The 22,648-nt window shown below is 38.5% G+C and overlaps 1 protein-coding gene across 3 annotated transcripts in view; it reads right to left on the reverse strand.

The window, feature by feature from the left end:
• ICA1L (islet cell autoantigen 1 like) overlaps window positions 1-22,648 on the reverse strand; it is a 64,627-nt gene that overhangs the window by 22,689 nt on the left and 19,290 nt on the right. For all 3 annotated transcript variants that reach the window (XM_046657884.1, XM_046657885.1, XM_046657886.1), the window contains 8 exons: window positions 21,522-21,690; window positions 18,923-18,995; window positions 15,429-15,552; window positions 13,803-14,001; window positions 11,384-11,509; window positions 9,636-9,734; window positions 8,258-8,340; window positions 6,608-6,651 (listed from right to left, as the gene is read on the reverse strand). In XM_046657884.1, coding sequence (XP_046513840.1) covers window positions 6,608-6,651; window positions 8,258-8,340; window positions 9,636-9,734; window positions 11,384-11,509; window positions 13,803-14,001; window positions 15,429-15,552; window positions 18,923-18,995; window positions 21,522-21,683 — 910 coding nt within the window. In that variant the 5' untranslated portion in view covers window positions 21,684-21,690. The remainder of the gene's footprint in view (window positions 1-6,607; window positions 6,652-8,257; window positions 8,341-9,635; window positions 9,735-11,383; window positions 11,510-13,802; window positions 14,002-15,428; window positions 15,553-18,922; window positions 18,996-21,521; window positions 21,691-22,648) is intronic.

Genomic DNA, 22,648 nt, shown 5'->3' on the forward strand with positions numbered 1-22,648 from the left:
CACAATCAGAAATCACTAAACAAACTGATAAGCCACCACAAGAAAACTGGGAGAAACCAACAAATAATAGATAAGGACACCAGCATCAAGGACTTCAAATGCTTATATTTTTAGATACAGATATGAGTCAAAAGGTGAGAAAGAACAAAAGACTATAAAAACCAACTAGGCAGGGGGCCAGCCCCATGGCTGAGTGGTTAAGTCCACACACCCCACTTTGGTGGCCAAGGGTTTCACAGGTTCAGATCCTGGGCGCGGACATGGCACCACGCATCAGACCATGCTGAGGCCGCGTCCCACATGCCACAATTAGAAGGACCCACAACTAAAATATACAACTATGTACTGGGGGGATTTGAGAGAAAAAGGAAAAATAAAATCTTAAAAACAACAACAAAAAAACCCCAACTAGGCATATTTGTGAAACAAACACATAGAACTTTTAGACATAAAATGTATAGTTGTTGGGGGAGGGGGGAACTCATGTATATTAAACAGTAGATTAAATGCCAGAAGAAAACATTAGTGAAAGAACTTTAGATAGAATGCAGCAGAGAAAGAAGATGGAAAATATGAAAGAGAGGTTAAAAAATATGAAGGAAGAATGAAAAGGTCTAACATCAGCTTTCTGGTGTTAGGGAAGGAGAGAATAGAGAAAAAGGAGGAGAGGCAATATTTTAAAAGATAATGGAGCCAGCCGTGATGGCCTAGTGGTTAAAGTTCGGTGTACTCTGCTTTGGCAGCTCAGCTTCGGTTCCCAGGTGCAGAGCCACACCACTGGTCTGTCAGTAGCCATGCTGTGGTGGCAGCTCACAGAGAACTAGAAGGACCTACAACTAGAATATACCACTATGTACTGGAGCTTTGGGAGGGGAAAAAAAAGAGAGAGAAGAAGATTGGCAACAGATGTTAGGTGAGTGTGAATCTGTCCCAGAATAAAAAAAAAGATAATGGTTGAGTTATGCATACTTTATCATATCAAAAGAAAGATAATGGTTGAGCATTTTCCAGAACTGATAAAAAACACATATACAAGAAACACAACTTATACTATGAAAGATGAAAAAACACAAAAAACCCTGCACATTTAGATACACTGTACTGAAATAGCAGAACATCAAAAACAAATAGCACATCCTAAAAGCAGCCAGATGGAAAAGATAAATTCACTATAAAGGAACCATAATTGGACCAACAAAACATTTCTCAACAGCCCATGGAAAGCAGAAAACAATAGAACAATAGTTACAAAGTGCTGAAAGAATACACCAACCAATCTAAAATTGTTTATTGAGCAAAACTATCTTTAAAAATGAGAAATAACAATATTTCTGATAAACATAAGCCAAGCTCACCACCATGGCATCTTTAACAACTTCTAAACAAAGAGCTGTAGTTAAGGAAAAAGGAAAATGAGGTCACAATGAAGCTCTGAAATACAAGAAGAAATAGTAACAAAGGGAAAATATTGGTAAATATAAATAACATTTCTTCACAAAATAAAAATAATGTTCTAATTTGTGGGAGATTAGAAAAAGAGACAGAAATAAAATATTGGATAATAATAGTTGGAGAGTTGGGATGGGAGTGATTAGAATTAGTTTTCTAAGATCTTTGTAATGTTTTGGAGGATACTGAGATATTCATAAACTTTAGACTTTATGAAGTATGCCTGATAAAGTTCAAGAGAAACCACCAAAACCAGAAATAAAATGTATAACTTCCAAACCAGTACATGGGAAAAAGAAAAGCCTAGGGAATCTTTAAAGACAAACGAAAAAGCCTCGAACAATCCAAAATAAGACAAAACAGGTGACAAGAGAATAAGGATACAAGGATAAAACAAACAGAAAACAGAAAGTAAAGGTCTAAAATACATCGTGACAATAAAGGCAAATGGACTACACTCACCAAATAAAAGAATGACAAATTGCTCTATCAGACTTTTTTTTTGTTTTAAATCCACCTCAATCTTACTTACAAGAGACATACCTAAGATATAAAGACATGGGAAGGTTGAAAGTAAAGGGTAGAAAAATGTATACCAAGCAAATTTTAGCAAAAGAAAACTAGTTAAGCTAAGCTAATATCACACAGAGGAGACTTTAACACAAGAAGTATTTTTAGGGACAGAAAGAGTCACTATATAATGATAAAAGGTTAATTCACCAAAAAGATATAAAAATTCTAAACTTATATGCACTCCTCACTTCAAAATCCTCAAAATATATAAGGTGAAAAACCACAGAATGAAACTGAAAAATCCACTTCAATAGAGAAGATTTCAAAATACCTTTCTCAATTATTGATATATCAAATAAATAAAAAATTACTAAAGATAAAAAAGGCTTATGGCAGCACAAGTAAGCTTGATTTAACAGACATATATAAGCTCCTGCATTTCATAGTTAGAGAATATACATTCTTCTCAAGCACATGGTATATTTACAAAATATGACCACTTATTAGTCCATAAAGGATGTCTTAGTAATTCAAAGAATCAGTACCACAAGGACACATTTTCTGACTGTAACGCAATTACATTAAAGATCAATGACAAAGAGATGAATTTTAATATCTCCAGAATTTGGCAATTTCAGAAACATACTTTAAAATCACTCATGGCCATAGGTCATAGAAGATATAATAAAAAGTTTAAAAGAACTGAAACTGAATAATAATGAAAATACTATATAGCAAAATGTATGGATATCCATACAATGGATTCAGCAATAAAAAGGAACTATCAGCACAAGTTATGTCATGGATGAACCTCAAAAGCATTATAAGAAGTGAAAGAAGTCAGACACAAGAAGACCACATATTGCATGATTCTAGTTATATGAAATGTCCAGAAAAGGCAAATTTATATAGAGAGATGGTAGATTAGTGATTGGCTAGGCATGGGAACAGGGATTACTGCAAATGGGCAAAAGAAATCTCATTGAGGGGAGAAAATGTTCTAAAACTGATTTAAAACCTGCAGCCTGGCTGATGAGAAAGCCCTAACAGTGACCCTGGGGAGCCTCAGCGCCCAGCTTACAGTACTGGCCAGCAGCACACCCCAGTCTAAAGCTCAGTCTGGCAGCGGAGTCCAGCCCATGGCCATGCCCAGTTGCTGCGCAGAGCCTGTGGTCTCACCTCAGCCAGAAGCCCAGTCAGTGACCCCACCTGACCATGGAGTGCAGCCTCAAACCACACCCAACTGTGGGGTACAGCATGCGGCCCCACCCAACCGGGAAGTCTACAGTCTACCTACAGCAGAGCCCAGCCACCATCCTGTCCAATTGGGAAACCCGGCCTGTGACCCCACCTCATTACAAAGCACAAGCTGAGGTCACATCAGATCATGAAGCTTTTGGCCTGTGGCCCTGCCTGAACACAGAGGCTAGGCAGTGGCACCATCTGGCCAGGGTCACAGCCAGTGACCCGGCCTGATGAGAGATGATTGTGGAACCCAGCTAGTGACCCCACCTGACCTCAGAGCACAGCCTCACCTGACCAGAGAACCCAATCAGCAGCACCACTTGACCAGAGAGCCCAGTCAGTGGGTGCCCCTCACCTCAGAGCATGGCAGCAGCTTTGCCCAACCAGAGACTGCAACACATTGTAATTAAATTATCAAAAGTCAAAGACAATTTTGAAAGCATCAAGAGAAAAGCAATTTGTCACATACAAGGGAGCCCCTACAAGACTATAAGCATATTTCTCAGGAGAAACTTTGGAGGCCAGGAGAGAGTGGGATGACATATTGAAAATATTGAAAGAAAAAACTGTCAATGAAGAATACTACACCCAGCAAAGCTGTCCTTCAGAAACGAAGGAGATGTAAAAACTTTCCCAGACAAACAAAAGCTGAGAGAGTTCATCACCACTAGACCTGCCTTACAAGAAATGCTAAAGGGCATTCTACAAGCTGAAATGAAAAGATGCTAATTAACCTTGTAAAAATGCATGATTGCATAGAACTCATTGGTAAAGGTAAATATATAGTCAAAGTCAGACTCTCTAATATTGTAATAGTGGTGCATAAATCACTTTCAACTCTAGTTTAAAAGTTAAAAAACAAACATATTAAAAATAACTGTAACTACAATAATTTGTTATTGGATATACAACATAAAAAAATGTAAATTGTAACATCAATAACCTAAAATGTGAGGGGGAAAGAAGTAAGAGTATAGAGTTTCTTCATGCTATTGAAGTTGTTATCAGCATAAAATAGAATGTTATGAATATAAAATATTTTATGTAAGCAACATGGTGAGTGCAAGGGAAAACCTGTAATAGACACACAAAAAGTGAAGATAAAGGAGTCAAAGCATACCATCACAAAGCCATTAAGTCCCAAAGGAAGACAGCAAGAGAGGAATAAAGGAACAAAGGAACTACAAAACAGTCTGAAACAGTTAGTAAGTCCTTACCTATCAATAATCAAATGTAAATGGATTAAACTCTCCAGTCAAAGGACACAGAATAGCTGAATGGATAAAAAAACAAGATCCAATGACACGCTGCCTACAATAGACTCAGCTTAGCTTTAAGGATACATATCGGCTGAAAGTAAAGGGATGAAGAAAGATATACCTTGCAAATGATAACCAGAAGACAGCAGGAGTAGCTATACTTACTGGATATTCACATGCAGAAGAATGAAATTAGCCCTCTATCTTACACCACTCACAAAAATTAACTCAAAATGTGTTGAAGAATTAAATGTAATATCTGAAACCATAAAACTCTTAGAATGAAAAATAGGCAAAAGAACTCCTTGACATTCGTTTTGGCAATGATTTTTTTGATATGACACCAAAAGCACAAGAAACGAAAGCAAAAATAAACAAGTTAGACTAAATCAAACTAAAAATCTTCTGTGTAGAAAAAAAAATCAGCAAAATGAAAAAGCAATGTATGGAATAGGTAATATATCTGATAAGGGGTTCATATCCAAAATATATAAGGAACTCACAATTCAATAGTTAGGAAAAAAACCCAAAACATCTGAATTAAAAAATGGGCAGGGGCTGGCCCCGTGGCCGAGTGGTTAGGTTCGCGCGCTCCGCTGCAGGCGGCCCAGTGTTTCATTGGTTTGAATCCTGGGTGCGGACATGGCACTGCTCATCAAACCACGCTGAGGCAGCGTCCCACATGCCACAACTAGAAGGACCCACAATGAAGAATATACAACTACATACCGGGGGGCTTGGGGAGAAAAAGGAAAAAAATAAAATCTTAAAAAAAAAAAAATGGGCAAAGAACCTGAACATTTTTCCAACCAAAGATGATGTACAAATGGTCAACAGGTACATGAAAAGGTACTCAACAGCATTAATCATCAGGGAAATATAAATCAAAACCACAACGAGATATCACTTTACACCTGTTAGAATAGCTATTATCAAAAAGACAAGAGCATACAAGTGCTGGTGAGGATGTGGATAAAAGGGAACCCTTGTACACTATTAGTGGGAATGTAAATTGGTGCAGTTGCTATGGAAAACAGTATTGAGATTCCTCAAAAAATTAAGAATAGATCTATCATATGATGCAGCAATTCCAATTCTGGGTATTTATCCAAAGAATACAAAAACACTAATTTGAAAAGATATATGCACCCCTATGTTCATTGCAGCATTATTACAATAGCCAAGATATAGAAACAACATAAATGTCCATCACAGATGAATAGCTAAAGAAAATGTAGAATATTATTCAACCATAAAAAAGAAGGAAATCCTACCATTTGCAACAACATGGATGAACCTGGAGGGCATTATGCTAAGTGAAATAAGTCAGACGGAGAAAGACAAACACTGTATGACTTCACTTAAATGTGAGATGAAAAAAGCTGAACTCACAGAAATAGAGAGTAGATTGGTGGTTTCAAGGGCCTGGGAGGGTGGGGGAAACGGAGATATTTGTCAAAGGGTACAAACTTTCAGTTATAAGATGAATAAGTTCTAGGGAATCTAATGTGCAACACGGTGACTATAGCTAACAACACTGTATTGTCTGCTTGACAGTCGCTAAGAGAGTAAATTTTAAATGCTCTTGCCTCCAAAATAAATATGGTGAGGTGATGGATGTGTTCACTAATCTTACTGTGACCATCATTTCACAATATACACGAGTCAAATCATCACGTCGTACACCTTACACTTACACAGTGTTATATGTCAGTTACAACTCAGTAAAGCTGGGAAAGAAAAGAAAGCTAACTCAGAAGTGTTTGCACAGAAGAGACTTATAAAATGACATATTTTTTAATTGAATGGATATTAACACAATCTCTTTTAAAACGCCGTGACAAACTGTTCTGACATTTAAAATGTGACCATTTCGGGGCTTGGCCCCGTGGCCGAGTGGTTAGGTTCGCGTGCTCCGCTGCAGGCGGCCCAGTGTTTCGTTGGTTCGAATCCTGGGCGCGGACATGGCACTGCTCATCAAACCACCCTGAGGCGGCATCCCACATGCCACAACTAGAGGGACCCACAACGAAGAATACAAAACCATGTACCGGGGGGCTTTGGGGAGAAAAAGGAAAAAAATAAAATCTTTAAAAAAAAAAATGTGACCATTTCACAAGTTAATGAATTTACCATCTTACCTGCTTCACTTCCCAAGCTCACTTCTTCATCTGACAAAACTAACCTTAAGTAAAAACCAAAAAAGGCAAAGATTTTGGTTATAATACATTTGGGACTCATTCTACCAACAGCTTTATATGGTTAAAACAATTTTTTTTAACTGAGGAGATACATATAACAGTAGTCCAGCAGATCTCCTAAAATCTGTCTGAGAGGAATCTTACTTCTTCTCTAGATCTACAGAGACCATGAAAACAATCCTGCACCCCTTATTTTTACAGAGTAGTGACAAAGCACCAGGCACTGTGTCCAGCACTGCAGGCACTGGGCTAAGTACCACATCATAGAGAACATCTGTCAACAAAGCCATCGAGTGTGAAGTTTAGTTTTCTAGCATTCCAGGGTTTTGCTCAAGAATACTTGGCAACGAAACAGGGGGAATGAAGAACTGCAGAAAAACGGAGTACGCTATTTTCACCAACAGTGGCATTTGCAAATGAAGACACGTTTGCCCAAAACATTCTCAATCAATACAAATTTTGGATATTCATATCATCCATCTGGTATAATAATAAAAAAATGAGACAAAGAAATTGAACACAGATTTAGTCATTATTCCAACTGTGAGGTACAACCTCACAATTCTAGTATTGGAGGTTGTTTTTAATAAGTCGTTAAAGACACAAAAAATGATACAGTATTTATTTGCAAATACTACAAAAATAAACCTACAGAGAAAATAGATACTTATGACTTGGAATGAAATTTCCAATGACAATATACATATATGGTTTTTTAAACAACTTGGCTGGAAGGTGAAGGTGCTTTGGAAGCTGTTAGCAAACTCAAAGGGTAGCTCTCATAACACTGAAGATGATTTTGAATAAAACTTTCATGAAATATGATAATGGAAAAAATTTACTAAATTAACATATTTAACATAACATATAATTTTAAATGTCAATGTGTAACTAAATTAATAAGTTTAATTTATAACTATACATTTGATTAATCTACATTCTAAAACATTTATATATTCAAGTTAGCCAGAAAGAATGTCTGGATTTCCCAATAGAGGAAAGGGGGAGATGCTTATATTTCGGATCACCGTCCACTCAACAGCATCTGGTTTGTCACTGTTTGGGCCTTATCTCTGGGTTCATTATTATAGTCGGTGCAATCTGGTTAAAACGAGAAGTGGCAGCTCAGAACGGAAAACAAAGGTGAGATGTGATAAAGGGAAACGGGCAGCGTGAGGCGGTGCAGGGCAGGAGGCCGCTGTCGGGGAACCAGGCCCACTCCCGCCTGCGCTGTTCTGGAGACAGACTTTCAGCAGTTTCTCTCTCACAGCTGCTGCACCTGCACCTGTCCCTTCCTGTTTCAAGCCGCCCTTCCGGGATTGCCAGGTAGAAGCTCTTAACACAGGCTCAGCCCACCAAACTACAGAATTTGGACTGATCACCCCAACTGTTCTGTACTCCTATCATCGACTTTGCCTCCCACGTTAAAAATGGGGAGAAAAAAAGGTTCAAAACAAATGTTTAATGTTAATTGGAAAAATGACATAGAAATAGGTATCCAGTAAGCCAGAGAAGAAACAACTGTTTCCAGATACATCACACAGTGCATCCAGGACTCCATAGCACGGTATACAACCTCCACCTGCTTACTTATCGAGGGTTTCAGGGAGAGAGTTGCTTTCTATCTGTCCTTTGTGGTCTTCAGTAGGCTTGCTTGAAGTGTCTTGCAGTTGCTAAGGATAAGAAATTCAACATTAGGGAGATGGAAAGAATCCGTTTCTCTCTTTGTGAAACAAAACGAGAATAAAAATTCTAAAAAACAACATAAAATAGAATAGTTCTGAAGTAGAGAGTGAGAGATATGGGAAATGTCTGCTAACGTAGTTTGAACGGAGCCGGTGTCCTTGTTTACCCTGACGCCTGTGTGTGCTTGTGACTTAGGCTGGCCACCAGCTTTACAACTTTGTCATATGCCAAAGAAGACTTACACTGTGTTGCTGGCCTCTATTGCAATGCCCTAAATCCAGCTAAAGATTTTCAACTTAAATTCTGAGCAGAAATTGGATATTAAATTTGCCTAAAGACACAGTATGCTATCCAGTGAAGCACTCATATAGAAAAAGTAAAAAACAAGACAAAACAAAACACACACACAACAAAAAACCCAAAAGCCTAATTCAAGAGTATCTATTAGAACAAAAGACGTTGTGTCAAAACATGACTGAAAGATCCATACCAGGCCCCAGGAATATGCAACTGCAAGATGTGAACCCGTCACAGACACCACATCTGCCCTGAGCAAACCACCACCGACATTTTCAAGCTCTACTGCAAATAAGGCAGAATGGTAAGTTCAGAGGTGCTGAACCCCAGCCTGCTGGAACTGAAGAGATGAGCACCACGCTGCAGCTCTGCTGGACCCGCTTGTGCAAAGAAGGTTGACAGAAGACTTACAAATGTTAACAGCGTTATAATCACAGCCCGAGAGAACCTGGACCACGTAGGCGTCACAGAAAGAGCTAGTCTAACACAGTCGTCTCTTCAGCTGCAATCACACACACATAATGACCCAACTGGCAGAATTTTTGCATCGTGAATCACAGTGATGACATGAGTGTAAAAGTAAAGCAAGGAAATTTTTCTTTAACTTCTAAAATTATCAGGTAGGTGATCTGGTCATTTTTACATAAACACAGGACACTTTCCACCACTTGTTCCTCGTAAGTTTTCCTTTCCATAAACCTTTTCTTATCTCTTTTGCATTTCACTTTTCTTTTCACTTTCTCCTTCTTTTATCCCCCCGACCCTACTAGTATCGTGAGCCGGCTGGTAGGTTCCCATGTATTTGTTCAGTGTTGCTGGTAGCACTTGGAATGCGCGAATTGCAGAAAAACAGCTGGCCGAAGGAGTGTAGAAAAATGTTTCCCAATGTTTTGTAAATTTTAAATTAGGCTTAGCAAAAATAGTTTCAATGTTATTATCCAAATAAAGCATAATAATCTAACACAAGATAATGGAAAAAATGTACCTTGAGAGCTACAAAATCATATGGATGAAAGCCAGTACAGGCCCCATGGATTTGGAACATCGTTCGAGCTGTTTTCTCCCAGAATCCAAGCAGTGTCCTCTGCAGAAAAAGAAAAGGTGGCACTGCCGTTCTTGTTCGAATCCAGGACGTTTTTCGGAGCTATGTTTCCTTCCCAGTGTGGTAGATAAAACGTAGCTGAATAAGAAGAAGCAGGAACTAAAACCAGTTTCCAAGTTTGGGGAACTGGAAAGCACTGTAAATAGGAATTCTCATAAGAATTGGCATGAGCGTCTGCATGTCTGTGCGCCTGTCTGTACACAGCACTGGGATGCACACTGGAGCCAGCTGGAGGGAAACTGCAGCCAAGAGGACAAAACTGCAGGATTAGAACACCTTCCAAAAGGGAAATGGTAAAAGCACAAAAATACCATATTTGTTTTAGGGGTATTTCTGTAAATCTTTATGTTGGTAAGCATATACAAACCTCATGTAGTTGGAGAAAAATAATATGAACCACTAAATTCGGTCTTTCATTTAAGGTTCAAGAAAGACTTGCCCGGGGGCAAGTGGCTGAGTGGTCAGGTTCATATGCTCCGCTGGGGCAGCCTGGGGTTTCGCTGGTTTGGATCCTGGGCGCGGACATGGCAGCGCTCATCAAGCCACGCTGAGGCAGGGTCCCACATGATACAACTGGAAGGACCCACAACTAAAAATACACAACTATGTACTGGGGGGCTTTGGGGAGAAAAAGGAAAAGTAAAATCTATTAAAAAAAAAAAAGAAGAAAAAGAAAGACTTGCCCAAAAAATGTGTTCTCAGGCTAACTCGAGTAATGGGACATTTCCTTGCTGCTGGAAGGTTCCTATTCACAGCAAGGGGACGAGTGCAGAGAACAAGGGGGACTGAACTAACAGCTCCCGGGGCTCAGGAAGGATGCCACAGAGACTGTCACGTACTCCTATTTTCAGGGGCGTGCGTTCTGGATTCCCGAATTCCACAGCACTGCACTAAATGAGGTGGATTCCCTGAAAGCAGCAGGGAACGTCCATTCCCGTTAGTTTGCTATTCTTTTCTTACTAAAGACAGTGTATTTTCCTATTTTGCCAAATACAAATACCTGTTAAAATCAGTAACTGCCAGTTATTCATTCTAACGCGTTCATTGCATGCTACCATGTGTGATTTGGGGTCATCTAAGCACAAGTGAGACTTCTGAGGTTACAGTGGTGTAGGATGGCAACGTGGCAGAGTGAAAACAACATGTGACCTAGAACTTAGGTTTTTAAGCCAAACATTGCCATTTACCTTAATTCTCATAGGTTTCACTTTCCTCATTCATAAAACAACAGAAAACTTTTAAACTTTCTGGGCTACAGCATGTTTGATTCAAATGAAATTGGAGGCAGAAGTTCAAAGTGGGGTAGCTCTGGGTGAGCCAGGTCCAACCGGCCTTAAATCCTGCCTCCTCAACAGCCCCCTCCTCACCCAGATGCTCCCTAAGTGCCCCCCTCTCTCTCCTAGGACCCCAAGGAGAGTAACATGAAGCTACAGGAGTAGGCAATCCCTACGGTCTTTTTCACTCTAGAATTCTATGACTCTCTGGCCTCCATAACCTCAATAAGTCAATTTTAGCAAAGTCAAAGGAATCCGATCAACTATGCAATTTCTTACACCTTTTAGACAACTTTTAAAAAGGAATCTCACCACTCATCTTTACTGCAAGGACATGCTGACCATGGGGGTGGGTACCTGGTAGGTCGTGAGCGCATGAGACAACATGTTGCAGCGACTCGCTCCAAGTAAATCCACTTTCTGACAAACATCCATCTTTAACTTTTCGAAAGAAGTTTTGCTATTTCTCACTTGGATCTGTACCTGCAACCATAAAAATGTTAATGATTATTACTGATAACACAGATATAAACATATTACACAGGTTCATGATACATATTCTCAGACACATGAAATTGTAGTAAAGGACATGAACCCTCTTTCCCTGCATTATTATTTCATGATTAATGGTAAAGATTTTGGCTATTTTCAGTAATTGTAGGCGATTCTTTCTAGTAGATATCTTTATGCTAAGAAAGTTATGTGATGATAGATGGAAGTACATAGTTACGAAGAAAAAACCACAGATTCCAAATAATAAAAAAATCTAAAACTACTGATGGATAATATTTTATCTATGAGTAGAAGAATAAACAAAAAGGGGAGATAGTTAAAGTGTTGAGAAGCACTAAGAATAGCTCTGAATCGTGGAGATATATATAAACACAGGTGTGTTATATTTCTTATACATAAGGTGAGTTATATGTCACCAAGCCATGTGAATACTCAACTTTTAAATATACTAATTCATTTATTCAATGAGTACTTATAACGTATCTACTATGTGCCAGGCACTGTTCTAGGCACTGGGATATTGTGGTGAACAGAACGATGTTCTTCCCCATCTCCCCTGAGTGGGGGGGGGGGGGGGGACAGGAGTGGGGAGGCAGCAGGAAAAAGAAGTAAACAAATACATAAGATAATCTCACGTTGCAACGAGAACGTGTAAATGAACAGAAATGGGTGACTGTCTTTATAAGATGATCAGGGACGCCCGGGGTGAGCTCAGGCATGACATTTGAACTGGGACAGAAAGACGATGGGTGGGCCATGCTAAGACCCTGAGGGGAGCATTCCAGGCCCTGGGAAAAGCAAGGACAAAAGTCCTGGGCGTAGGAGGTATGCGGAGAGCTCATCACGCTTGCAGAAGAGGCAGGGCCAGGGCAGAGCGCACTCCTCCCTGGATCATGGACAGTAAGTGCGAGATGCGGCTGCCGAGGGGCCGGGGTCAGACCCTGCAGGGCTATTGGGTCAGATAAGAGGTTTGGATTGTATTCTTTTTTTAAAAAGCTGAGGTAATATTCACATAACATACACCAAACCATTTTAAACTGTACAATTCAGTGATGTCAGTGCATTCACAGTGTTGTGCAACCACGCCCTTAGATCATCTTCTAATTGTCAAGGACTCTAAAGGGGACGGAACAATAGGTCGCTGTGGCCTGAGGCCATGTGTCCACCTCGTTCCCAGGTCTATCGGGAGTAATCAGTGAGGCAAGCCACTTACAACAGCTGGTACAGAGTAAAGGCTCCATCAACATTAAATACGACTTTTATGACAGGTACTCTAAATAGGAAATGAATGAGTGACGGAATTTCATTATTCATATACGGTAAATTTAGGGGATGTTATTTATAATAAGAAGTTTATTTAGCAAAAACGTATGTCCATACATAGACAGTTGCTTTAAAAGTTTGTGGTCAAACTATGTATTGTGGCAGAATGAAAAACTTGATAACCTTCATTTTTTCTTATAAATAATGATGATTTTACATGAATTTTTACTTAAATTATATGTTTTCCTCACTAGGAATCTATTTCCCTCCTGTAAACAAATCACAAAAGTCCAGGGAAGCAACATTTAAAGAGTAGTTAAACCTATTATGAGAGGGAAAAAAAATAATAGAAAAGGTTGATGGGGTGGGGTGAGGACACCACTCAAAGAGTGAAAAATAAAGTGGGGGCCAGCCCCTCGGCCTGATGGTTGATTCAGCATGCTCCACTTCAGCAGCCCAGGGTTGGTTCCCGGGTGTGGACCTACACCACTCGTCACTGGCCATGCTGTGGCGGCATCCCACATACAAAACAGAGGAAGACTGGCACAGATGTTATCTCAGGGCGAATCTTTCTCAAGCAAAAAGAGGAAGATTGGCAATGCACATTAGCTCAGGGTGAATCTTCCTCAGAAAAAAAAAAAAAAGTGTGTATGGGCCAGCCCCAGTGGCCCAGTGGTTAAGTTCAGCGCACTCTGCTTTGGTGGCCCAGGTTTGGTTCCCAAGCACAGACCTACACCACTGGTCAGTGGCCATGCTGGTGGCAGCTCACATATGAAAAGAAGAAGATTGGCAACAGATGTTAGCTCAGGACAAATCTTCCTTGGCAAAAAAAAAGTGTGAGGGCCTTTTGTAGTTCAACCAAAGATTTCCAAGTAACCAAGAATTTATAAAAGAACATGTTTTTCAAAAACAGTGTGACATTTTATGATCTTGATTAAACTGTTTTGTAGAAGTTTAATAGGTTATGTATCAAGAAAAGGAAAAGAATACATTTTCATACTTTTCTGAACTTTTCCAGCTGTTTTAAGGTGTCTGGGTCCAGTTCTTGGGATACATCTTTCATCCACAGCAGAGCCCCCCTGTATTCTGTGCGTGCCTGTTCCATCCGATGAATTGTCATCAAGGTATCAGATACCGCCCTTTGACTGAACGTTGCTACTTCTTGCTTAAGACGAGACAGGGGAGTACACAGGGCCAATCTAATGCAAGAATCAGAGGGAGGTACATCCCATAAGCAAAACGAAACAAAAACATAGGTTTAAAACAATGACAAACCATATTTTCTATCAAGATGAGTCTATAAATAGGAAATTATTAAGATGCCTAAGGAGCTTTAGAAAGCAAGTCAGCATCATACAGCCAACTTTGAATTGTTAATAAAGATATGTCTATATCTCTCCCTTTCTTATTTTGGGAGATAGATCATTTTTGCAACATTTTGGATGTTAACCCATGCATAAATAACCTGCCAAGTAAATCTGCCATTTGGAAAAGAGTTCCATGGGTAAAAGAGGTTCTCTATTCATAAAGCAGAGTCCTATAAATAGAAATCCCTTCATTTGACAAATTTAGGAGAAACCTGGCTATAGAAAAGCAGATAAAATACTAGAAGAACTAATGAGAATTGTGTTCTTAGCAGCTGAGGATGAGGACGAAAAAACAAGGACTTAAGAAACACAAGTCAAACCCTGCTCCTCTGGTCTGCTTTTGACTTAGTGCACTGGAGGGCCTTGCATTGTCTCTCTGTCACTCCCTTGAAAAAGGACTTCCGCACTGACGTGCTGCATAAGAACAAAGCCATTTTGGGGGCCAGCCCCGTGGCACAGCCATTAAGTGCTCACGTTCCTCTTTGGCGGCCCCAGGGTTCGCTGGTTTGGATCCCGGGTGCAGATATGGCACCGCTTGGCAAGGCATGCTGTGGTAGGCGTCCCACATAGAAAGTAGAGGAAGATGGGCACAGATGTTAGCTCAGGGCCAGTCTTCCTCAGCGAAAAGAGGAGGATTGGCAGCAGATGTTAGCTCAGGGCAATTCTTCCTCAAAAGAAAAAAAAAAGAATTAAGCTACTTAAGTCTTACATCGTCCTTATGGGGCTGATAGGGCCTGCTTTTATCTTTCTTCTGAAAAATGCAAAGATTTTTGGCTGTATTTAGTAACTGCAGGAGATTCTTTGCAACAGGTATCTTTATGCTAAAAAATTATAAAATGATGAATACAAAGTATATAATTAAGAAGAAAAAGTTCCCTCTGCTTAAAAAGAAAAAATGTTCCAATGTACTCATAGATAGTATAGTATCAAAAAAAGTGAAAGCAAAAAATAAAACTATACATATTTAAATTTTAGCCATTCTGTGCCTCCGTTACATTAGACCACTTAAGAAATTTAAATACAGGCCTAAAGTCTATTTCTAGGAATTAAGCAACTAAGAATGTCAATTTTTAAGTAATTATTTTAAATACAAAATAAATAAGAATTAGGCCTCAAATCAATTATATACTGCAATATATTTCTCTTTTAACCTTCTACTGGAATGATCAGTAACCTTTACAAATACGCAAATTTAGGTACATACGTCAAAACTGTCATATTGACTACAGATTTAAGGATGATGCAAAATCATGGTAAACCTTTGCTGGGCTGAAGAACAGAGTGCCTTGCCAGTGGCATCCATCATTTTGCCAGCTTGCGTTGTATCCCGTTCTGCTTGAAACTTTAAAAAGAGCCCTAGTTCGTTTTCTTCCTCTGATATAACTAGGAAAAAAATTACAGTACAGTTAACTGTTTCATCATTTGTTTAAAATACACACAAGTAAAATTCTCACAGCAATAATTCTCTATACTTAAAATTACTTGCCGGGGAGGGGGGGGGAAGAAGAAGAAAGACTTCTTTTAGAAATGTAAATTCTTGGGCTTTGGGTTTTGACACAGCAAATCCATGGAACTCACTTTGGGAAAAATTGATCTTCAGTGAAAAAAAAAAATCCAAAACAACAAAATAAAACAAACCCACAAATGATGCATTTTCAAATGTGCAGAGACGCATTTTAGGACCATTGCCTTTTGTAAAATATTCGTTTCCTATTTAAATGTAACTTACTCTCGACTCCCATCCTGGCTTCAGTTTCCTATGCTCAATATCTCAGACTCACAGTTGGCTACAATTTTGCTCCTGAAACCCTAAAAGTTGTCATGTAAATGCTACTCAAAGTGTGGCCCACTGACACACGCCAGTCCAGAACCATTTGTTACCAGCCTGTGACAAGTACCAAAACTAAGAAACTGTTCAGAAACTTTCACCACGTTGACTATTTTAGATCTGTGGAGTCTAATTACAAAAAAAAGTGCGCTTATATTTTGCATATCTTCTTTAACTTTTCTAAAAATTCATTTTTACTGTATTTTACAAAAGTGTCAGTTTACAAGAGATTGAAAGTAAAACACGAAACAAAAAAGTGGAACTTCACCACAGTTTTAGAAGCACGGCTGTAGCATAAGATGACCATCACCACAATAAGACCAACGGAGGGAACCCACAAAGTGTTCAAACTCTAAGGTTAAAGTGAAAAAAACGACAAATGCCATGCCATTTCACCCTAGTTTGCTGATGGAAAAACTGAAGTTACAAACTGAAAGAGAGGCCCTGGGTGCCTCTGGGGCAGCAACAGAACTCAGGCCTCTGACTTGCTCTCTCCCCACTCCCCCTGCTCCTCCCTGTTGAGGCTGCAAGGGGGCCCATAGGAGAGCGCGATGGTGTCAAGGAGGAGGGTGTCTGCACATCCCGGAGTATTATCTTTAATAAAACCATGTGCTCTTTTATGAACAATTAACCTGATCCAGAGAGGACTGGATTTGGGGATTGTTGTTAATTTAATATTCTGATTACTTGAGAGACGTACAGATTACACATTTCCTTTGAGTCAGGACTTCATAAAATATACCTCAAAGAAAACTACTAGAAAGAACATTAATTTGTATACGACACTCTCTGAGAACTTGGATTACTTCATTATCAAGTTTTAACTGAACAGGAATCATCACTGAGCCTCACCCTTATCAGTGCAGAAAGGGTAGGAGATGAAGCTGAATTTGTGCTGATTCTGTGTTGAAACCCACTGCCAAAAACTGGAGCCGCTCCCACTCCTCTGTGTCCTTACCCAGTCAAGAGTTCCCATAGGGTTTACAGTGCTGGACTCGTCTCCTGTAGCTGTCTGATGTTAGTCTCAACAGAAGATGCATTGCTAGAATAGTCTTCAAGAAGTCACATATTTGTAACAATCCAGAAGATAAAGTACGCAATGAAATCTTTACACGCACATCTCTCCCTTATCCTGAAATGCTCCACCGGTGGGCTAAAAGAGCTAGGGATTTTTCAGGACAAAATGCAAGACATACAAACCTGCCAGTGTTTCTTCACATTTCTAGCACAGGACTCCCTTGGTCCAATGACTGTGATGGCTTTTTACTGCCTGGTGAAATATTTAAGGTCCTTAGAAATCTGACCTCAACCTTCCTTTGTTTCCTGACTGCAGATATCCAACTTCTATAAACCCTTTAAGTTTTACCTCAACTCTCAACTATGGAGTGCCTTTACCAATGACTCTAATCCACAGTTATTTTTCACTCCGAGAGAATTCAGAGTTCTACCTGTATCACTCTTCTGAACTAAATACATACTCTTCTGTATCTCTTATTTTGTTGCAAAAAGTTGTTTCTCCAGCTATTTCCTTGGGAAAAGCACATAGTGTTAAATATGGCAGGCACTCAAAAAATTATCATGCTCTACTGGATTTCTTGCTTTATTGGGACAATATATGAGCTTTGATTATAAAGTTTTGAGATTAATTTACATAGCTACACAAGAAAATCATTCATTGAGCAAGTAAAGATTATATACTAGACATTGTTTCTAGGCTTTGAGGATGCAGAAATAAAACAGAAAATTCCTGTCCTTAAGGAGAGCATATTCTAGTGGTGGTAAGAAAAACAATAGATAAAATATATAGAATGTTGAATATTGTTATGTGCTACTGTTAAGTAGATAGAGAGTTATGAGAAAGAGGGATGTTTCATTTTAGATATAGGGGTCAGGGAAGGTCTCACTCAAAGATGACATTTGACCAGATACCTAAAGGCAGTTAGGGAACATACTATGCAGATATGCCTACTGTGATGGAGATCAATATGGCTGAAGAGGAGAGAGTTTTAGCAGAGGAGATGAGAGGTAACCAGGATCAGAGAGGTGGCCACATCCAGGAAACCATTGTAGTTAAAGGAGAAGAGATCCAAAGATTGACTTCCAAACTGAAGAGGTCAAGAAGAGAGGAGAATCCAGCAAAGGCAGGATAATGAGAAGAAATGACCAGTAGGAGGAAATCCAGGGAAGTGTGGTGCCTGGAAGCCAAGTAAAGAGAGTGTATCAAGGATGAGACAATAATCAACTATGCTAAATAATGTGATAAGTCAAATAAGACAAGGACTGAGAATTGATCATTGGACTTAGCTCTTTGTGACTATGACAAGAACAAATTTGGTGGAGTGGTGGGGAAGAAAACTTGACTGGAGTACAAGAGAAAGTAGAAGGAAAGGAATGGAGACTGTGCATACAGACAATCACAGTTGGCCCTATCCACGAGTCAACTTTAATCCACAGCTGGTTGAACCCATGGATGCGGAACCTGTGGATACAAAAGGCAGACTGTAGGAATTTGAGTACCCGTGGGTTTTCTTATCTGTGGGAGGTCCCGGAACAAATCCCTGCGGATACCCAGGGATGAGTGCATGTCAAAATTTTCTGTGAAAGGAGCAGAGGAAGGGGATGATAATTGCAAGGGCAAGAGGAGGTCAAGAGAGAGAGTTTTTAAGTGATGGAGGCAAATCCACCTAAGACACTGGGCAGGAAAAGTGAACTCAGCAAAATGAATCTGCTTCAAGATTTGATGATTTTAGGACTCTGGGGGCTTTGAGACTAGGTCACTGTTAAATGTTCACATTTTGTCATAAGAAACTATTCACAAAAAAGTTCAAAAACTAATATTTTTACATTAAAGCTCTCATTTTCAAAAACGCAAATGAATATTTATTTTAAATGGAAATCATCAGATAGACATCTAGGATTTCATACCATTGAGTCTTAGCTGATATTTCTCAACTATCTTCAGAAGTTCAGTGCATGTCTCTTGAATGGAGTGAAAAACCTTTGAAATATAAATTTTGTTAGGACAATTTAAAGAACTGTAAACAAATAAAAGTATCTGTTATAAGCACTTCAAAAGCAGAACATTTTCTTATGACGATTGTGTCTCTTTTCCTTGACTGTGATGTACCTCAGTTTTGGTTTTATTTCTGATGTAGAAAGCACATATTGATTTCCCCTATGAGGGCTGGAAAAAATTGTGGTAAATACATGGGAGCTAATAAAAATTTATACCTGTGGAGTTTGTCCTCCCTTCAGCTCCAAACTATCTAAACAGCAAAAAGACAAACCCAACATAAACTGCATCAAACATTGTCAACCATAGATGACAAGAGTACAGATAACCCTAGAAAGTGCTGCCTCTGAGTCTGGTTTTGCTCCAACATTGGTCTAAGCAAAACAGGCCAGTGAATTTACCATAAACGTTAAATAATGTATTACAACATCAAAAAGAAATTACTTTTGGGATTATTTTTGTTTAGAATTTCCCATGAATATCAATCCCCTCATTACTACTGTTGCTAATAGGTAACAGAAAAACATAATATGCAGTAGACTCCATTTCAAAGTGAGTGCATGAAAATTTGAGACTAGGACACATTATACGCATGAGGTAACTCTTCTCCCTACAAATTTAGGTTTTCGCAGAGAAACAAGCCGGCATCGGTTTTGGGGTGCAGCCTTTTTCTCACAAAGTCCTACGCTGAAGAACTGTTCTGAGACTTTAGTTCAAAAAGACCTTGGCCCTGTGGTGTAATATCAGGCCCTAACCCTCTGATTACCAAATAAATTTCCAGTATCACCATTAAGCCTGAGTACTCTGTCTGAAGCAGTTTTGCGATTATTTTCATGTTTGATCAGACCTAAGGAAGAGTGATAACAGGTGCTAAAATCTAAATGGAGGGGCAACCATTAATTTTCTATATATTTTAGGTATGTTTGAGTTGGATTTGGTATATGGATTTGGCAATTTAAAAGCCGTTTTAAATCCATATGGAAGAAGACTAGAAAAGAATGCAAAAACTATTGTTCTACTAAGATGAAGTGATTACGGTTGATTTTTTCCCCATGGGTCCTTGAAAGATTTATATACTATTGTTTTTTAATTTTACAATGAAAATACCTTTTTAAGTGAGGTATAATTTGACAAATAAAATTGTAATATATTTAAAGTGTAAAAGGTGATGATTTGATATAAGTATACATACAATAAAAATATTTTTCTTTCTTTTTTTTTCTCTTTTGCTGAGGAAGATTCACCCAGAGCTAACATGTATTGTCAATCTTCCTCTTTTTGTGTGTGAGCTGCTGCCTCAGCACAGCCACCGACAGACGAGCGGAGGGTCTGTGCCCAGGAACAGAACCTGGCCACCAAAGCAAGAGCGTGCTAAACTTAACCACTAGGCCACTAGGGCTGGCCTCATTCTTAAAAAAATAGTACAAATGTGAGAGATAGTTCTTGGTTAATTCCAAATATTTGTCTAATGGACAACAATGACACTGAATATAAACTATGTCACCCATAGATTACCTAACGATGTAAAACAATACAAAAAAATCTCTTTTGTGGGAATATATGCAGAAACAATGAAGAGTTCTCTTAGCATTGAAACATATATTACTTATAATAAAGTCCCTTCATTTTTTCCATATTTGTCATTGAATCCAAAGAGGAATGCTTTTCAACACAATAGTAAAAGCTTGTTAATTTGTTATCTATCTCCATATTTGTCATGGCAATGATGTAAGTTTACGTTTTGTACAATGAAAATACTCAGTAGAGTAGGATCTATCTACTTATACCTACATTTTTAAGAATCCCAACAAATGATTATATTCCAAGCACAACAGAGCCCCTGCCTGGAAATATGTGTAAAAACTATCTTAAATTAGTACATGTATGTGGAGTTAGTAAATCTGCATTTAAAATTCCAGACCTCTTCACTAACATACATAAGATCTTTCCTCTAATTAGCTTAGTTACTTGAAAGTGGAAAAAACTTATAGGTTTAAAGTTGTTTCATGGTAATTATTCCTTTTATTTAAAAAGAAAAACGGAGCCAAAAATGCACGATGAAATACTTCAATCGCTCTACCCCTTAATAACAGAAACAAAAACTCTGACTTATAAATCCTCACTATTTGATTTCAGTTAATCTATTTCAGTGAGGTGTAAGACTTCACACAAAACTAGTACAAAATATGATGACGATATATACTAAGTATATGGTCTCAATTAGGGATATAATTAATTCATTAACATCTAGCTTAAAAACTGTAATACTTGTGCCAGAGAAATTACTTAATTCATGATTTACTTAATTTATAAATACAGTTCTGCCAATGCTCAATTTGTGAGAACTGTGACCTCCTATGCAGAAGATCTGATTGACAGATACAATTAAACCTTCTCTTTCCACATTTGCATTTATCCTGAAAAGTTCTTCGGTGTGGAAGCGTGTCGTAGTCCCCCCTGAGTCCCAGATAATGACCAGTTATGTGCAATACACAGAACCCTCAAATTTACCTCGAGTTTGGCATCCAGTTCGGCATCAGATGCCACCACGTGCTCATCCTCCTTTTTTCCTGTTGCTTTGATAAAGACTTGTTTCGTTTTCCAGTATTTCTTTTGCATTCTGTTGACAACTGACTGGTTATCTTCTGGTCTGGGTTGCCCAAAGGAAGCCATGGAGGGACTACAAGGAACGGACTAAAATTAAATTTCTTTAAAAAATCTTTCCAATAGTAAGTATCTGTTTAGCCAATATCTAATCTAATTGAAAAACTGAAAAAAGATACTAAATAGAATATTAATGTTAACAGTTAAACATGCTAATATTTCTCTGTGTGGTCTAAATTTATATTATAATTACAACTTGCACAAGTAAAAGGCAAAAAGATTCATGGCACTTATACTGATTTCAGTTAAAGTGACACAGGTGATAAAACTGTTATGATTTTGCAATAATGGCTGGAAATAACTCTACTTTGTTTAACAAATCTCTACTTGTAGTCATTTATCCATTTCTAACTTTTGCTTTTGTAATAATACTGCAAAGTGAACTTGTGCACACATCTTTGCATACTGCTGTCATTTCCTTGGGAAAACGTCCTATAGTTCTAACTGCTATGTCAGCATATTTAATAAATATTTTCAGATATGCAAAGATTCGGATACATACTCTTCTTTAAAAATCACTCAAAGAAATACTTTATATCCAATAAATAAACAAAGACCTTAGGTATAGGGGAGATATGTTATAAAAGAAATAGAGAAGGAAATTGTAACCTGTAAACTTAAAAATTTATGTCTAAGTAATTGTTCTTAACATAGTTAACATGGCTATATAAGGAAACGCAAACGTGAAAAGTATCCCTTAAGGAGATGTAAAAAAAAGAAATAATAATAGTTTAAAAGCCCGAATTATTGCAATAAATGGTGGGAGGTAGGAGCAAAGGGAGGGACTGAAGTCTGTGGCTCCTGCCTCACTTCCAGGGGAGTCAGCAGACACTGCTGCATTCTCAATGTTTGTAAAGAAACAGGTGCACACTTTCATTTTATTTTGAAGTAATTACTAATTAAACAAAAATAGGACATCTAATTTCTAAATTACTAGGGGCAAAACAAGAGCAGGAAGAACTAGCAAAGCCACA

Source organism: Equus quagga, chromosome 4, assembly GCF_021613505.1.
Source record: "Equus quagga isolate Etosha38 chromosome 4, UCLA_HA_Equagga_1.0, whole genome shotgun sequence".
Lineage (NCBI taxonomy): Eukaryota > Metazoa > Chordata > Mammalia > Perissodactyla > Equidae > Equus > Equus quagga.